The 3,534-nt window shown below is 32.1% G+C and overlaps 1 protein-coding gene across 1 annotated transcript; it reads left to right on the top strand.

The window, feature by feature from the left end:
• Positions 1-1,316: 1,316 nt before the first annotated feature.
• On the top strand, positions 1,317-3,028 carry LOC132613896 (putative UDP-rhamnose:rhamnosyltransferase 1). The gene has a single exon (XM_060328185.1). It carries the CDS (start codon positions 1,415-1,417, stop codon positions 2,864-2,866), a length of 1,452 nt encoding a protein of 483 aa, XP_060184168.1. The 5' UTR covers positions 1,317-1,414; the 3' UTR covers positions 2,867-3,028.
• The last annotated feature ends 506 nt before the right edge of the window (positions 3,029-3,534 follow it).

Below are 3,534 nucleotides of genomic sequence, written 5' to 3'. Positions count from 1 at the left end.
TAAAGTTTGGCGCAGTAACTTTCATAATTTCAATGAACAACAGATATCCAAGCAATAGTCAAAAGTTAAGAAACCAACTTAAATTATAAACTTTGGAATAGTAACTTGCATAATTTTAATGTGAACAGAGATAGGCAATAAGAGAGTTAAAAATCAACTTATACATAAAGTTTGACATAATCACTTTCATAATTTCAATGGACACCAAATGTAAGTCTGATAAAATTTAGTCACAATAATATTAACACGTATAATTTACCTTGACATCATCATAAGTCATAACAGATAAAACATATAGAATTTTATAACATGTGCAGCCACCATCTATGACAAGGAAGAGAAGGTGGGAGATAGAAATTTAACAAAGTTGTATCGATCCCTGATTGTCATTTCACGAAGATAAAATATCTAGAGTGCGTATTAGCTGAGCTATTTATTTTCAAGAGAGAGAATGTATCAATAGTCAATTAGAGTTGTGGTTAATGACTGAATGTAATTTCAACGAAGAGAAAATAGGAGTGGATATATAATATAATTAAAGTTGTATTTAACTATCTTTTATTTATTATAAAGAACTTTTACATTTTTGGACGTAATGTTCATAGGATAATTGAATTTTTAGGGATATAAAAGTCGTTCAATATTTAAAAGATATTTTGGTCAACCAACATTTATATTCATGCATTTAAAATAATATAGAAAGATGTGTATATATATGTATACTAGTTTCTATAAACGTGTCTCGCACGTTATTCCCTTTCAACTATTATAAAGATTACAAAACCTTAATAATTGCTGGTATCTAATTAAATGGATTCTCTAACTTCATTAATATTTATTGTATATTTTTACTACCTGTTGTGATTTAATAAAAGAAGATGAAATGTCTGATCATTGAATATGGTAACAATGTTATGTTAGTAAATGTTTGATCGTTGAATATGTTATGTTAGCCTATAATTTGTCTATCATTCATACTCATAAAATTAATTGATCAACACCTAATTTTTTCTTGCTTTTTTTCAGTTTTTTTCTTTGTAAATTAATTATATATGTTGGTATACCTTATGGTGTTGTTTGTCAAAATGGAATGATATCATTAGATTGGGTTTCAAATTTCAGAAGTAGTGTTTATTTAAAACTCTATCTTCAAGTGGGACAAGTTTTTTATTCACCAAAATAGACGATAGAAATATAATAAAATTAGACTAAAAGGGTATAAAAGTAATTTAATATTTAAAAGACGTTTGGTCAACCAAGACACACTTGTCAGGAATATAATCTGACCACTCTTTATATAGTTGTATGGTTAGCATTTTATAAGCATATGGCAACATAAAATATTACTCTACAACTATATAGTACTAGTGAAAAAACAGGAGAGAAGCACAAACAAAAGAAAATTGTGTAAGCCATGGATCCTCATCAACTTCTCAAATCCAAGGCAAATGGTGATGAAAGCAATAAAAAGCTTCACATAGTTATGTTCCCATGGCTAGCTTTTGGTCATTTTATCCCATTTCTTGAACTTTCCAAATTCATTGCTCAAAAGGGTCACAAAATTTCTTTTATTTCAACCCCAAAAAACATTGAACGTCTCCCAAAAATTCCCTCAGAATTTTCCAATTCCATAAACTTTGTAAAAATCCCACTTCCCAAAGTTGATGGCTTGCCAGAAAATGCAGAGGCCACTATGGATATAAGAACAGAAGAAATTATTTATCTCAAGAAAGCAATGGATGGTATGGAAAAAGAGGTGACTATTTTCTTGGAGAAAAATTCTCCTGATTGGATTATTCAAGATTTTGCACAATATTGGTTAGCTCCTGTTTCAGCCAAATTAGGAATATCAAGAATTTACTATAGCATAATCAATGCTTGGTTCATTTCCTTCTTTGGTTCCATTGAGAACATGATCAGCACCAACAATTTTACTTCACCACCAAAGTTGGAGGATTTTTTGGCTCCACCAAAATGGATCCCATTTGAAACAAAGGCAGCGTATCGCCGCCACGAGGCACGTTGGATGGTGGGATCAAGCCAGAAGAATGTTTCTGGCGTTTCGGACCTTTATCGTACCGGTGTCACGATAAAAGGATTAGATGCTATTATTATTCGTCACTGTCACGAGTTTGAAGGTCAGTGGTTGAAGTTACTGGAGGATCTTAATCATGTATTCGTGCTTCCTACGGGGTTGATGCCACCTGTAGTGCAAAGTAGTAGCGATGAGAGAAATGAATCTTGGATATCGATTAAAGAATTGTTAGATGACAAACCGAAAGGTTCGGTTGTTTATGTAGCATTAGGAAGTGAAGTGACGGTTGGTCAGAGCGAAATCAACGAGCTGGCTCATGGGTTGGAGTCATCCGGATCACCGTTCTTTTGGGTATTGAGGAAGCCATCTGGGTCAGGAAATATTAACCCGATTGAGCTACCGGATGGTTTTGAAGAAAGAACTAAAGGTCGAGGCATAGTATGGAAGAGTTGGGCACCTCAGTTGAAGATACTAAGTCATGACTCGGTTGGTGGATTCTTGACTCATTGTGGATGGGGCTCGATTATAGAAGGGTTAATGTTTGGTCATCCGTTGATTATGTTACCTTTTTTGGTTGATCAAGGACTGAACGCTAGAATTCTAGAAGATAAAGGGGTTGGTGTGGAAGTTCCAAGAAACGAAAAGGATGGGTCCTACACGAGTGATTCAGTGGCCAACTCAGTGAAGCTAATAATGGTGGAAAAAGATGGAAAGATAATTCGAGAGAAAGCAAAAGAGTTGAGTTCCATATTTGGTAACAAAGACCTTCATGATAAGTATATAGAAAATCTGATTCAGTTCTTGGAAAATCTTAGGAAAGGAAAGAACTAATAGACATAATTCAGACACAATAATGTAAGAGACAATAAAGTACCCCGTTTGGTGAAGTCTGTCCTGCTTTTCCTTTTTCAATGTTTTGGTTCTTTTGATGTTAAATCAGATATGTGATGTTTGGGAGGGGTTTGGCCGTGAATTTTCAAACCAGCATTTGGACATGGATTTTCAGTCATGATTTGAAATAATGATTTTAAATCTCAAATTATCCAAAAAAATAATAATTTGGGATTTAAAATCATGGTTTGAACTTTTTAAACTATAAAATTTAGCTCACAAATTTATATTTTATAAAAAAAATACTCATGAGTTAATAGATATTTTTAATAATTATCCTCATTAATTATTTACCGATCTCATTAACTTTCACCAAATTTTATTTATGTCTACCAACCTTTTAGTGTTGTAAAAAAAGACCCATAGTTTAATTTTTTATTGAACTAAAATTTAATCAATTGGTGTTGTATTTTTAGAAAGGTTTTCTAGTTTTAATTTTGAGCCGGTTGTTATGAATAAGCGTATTAATTTTGTTATGAACTATGACTTGCTCATTTGATAAGATTGTATAAGAATTGAGAATATTTTGATAGTTTTCACAACTTGTGGGATTTTTATATCTATAAGAGAAAATACTCCTTAAAATATCCAAATAGCATGTCCAAACA

This window comes from Lycium barbarum, chromosome 10 (assembly GCF_019175385.1).
Source record: "Lycium barbarum isolate Lr01 chromosome 10, ASM1917538v2, whole genome shotgun sequence".
Classification (NCBI taxonomy): domain Eukaryota; kingdom Viridiplantae; phylum Streptophyta; class Magnoliopsida; order Solanales; family Solanaceae; genus Lycium; species Lycium barbarum.
This window is presented reverse-complemented; position numbering and strand designations above follow the sequence as displayed.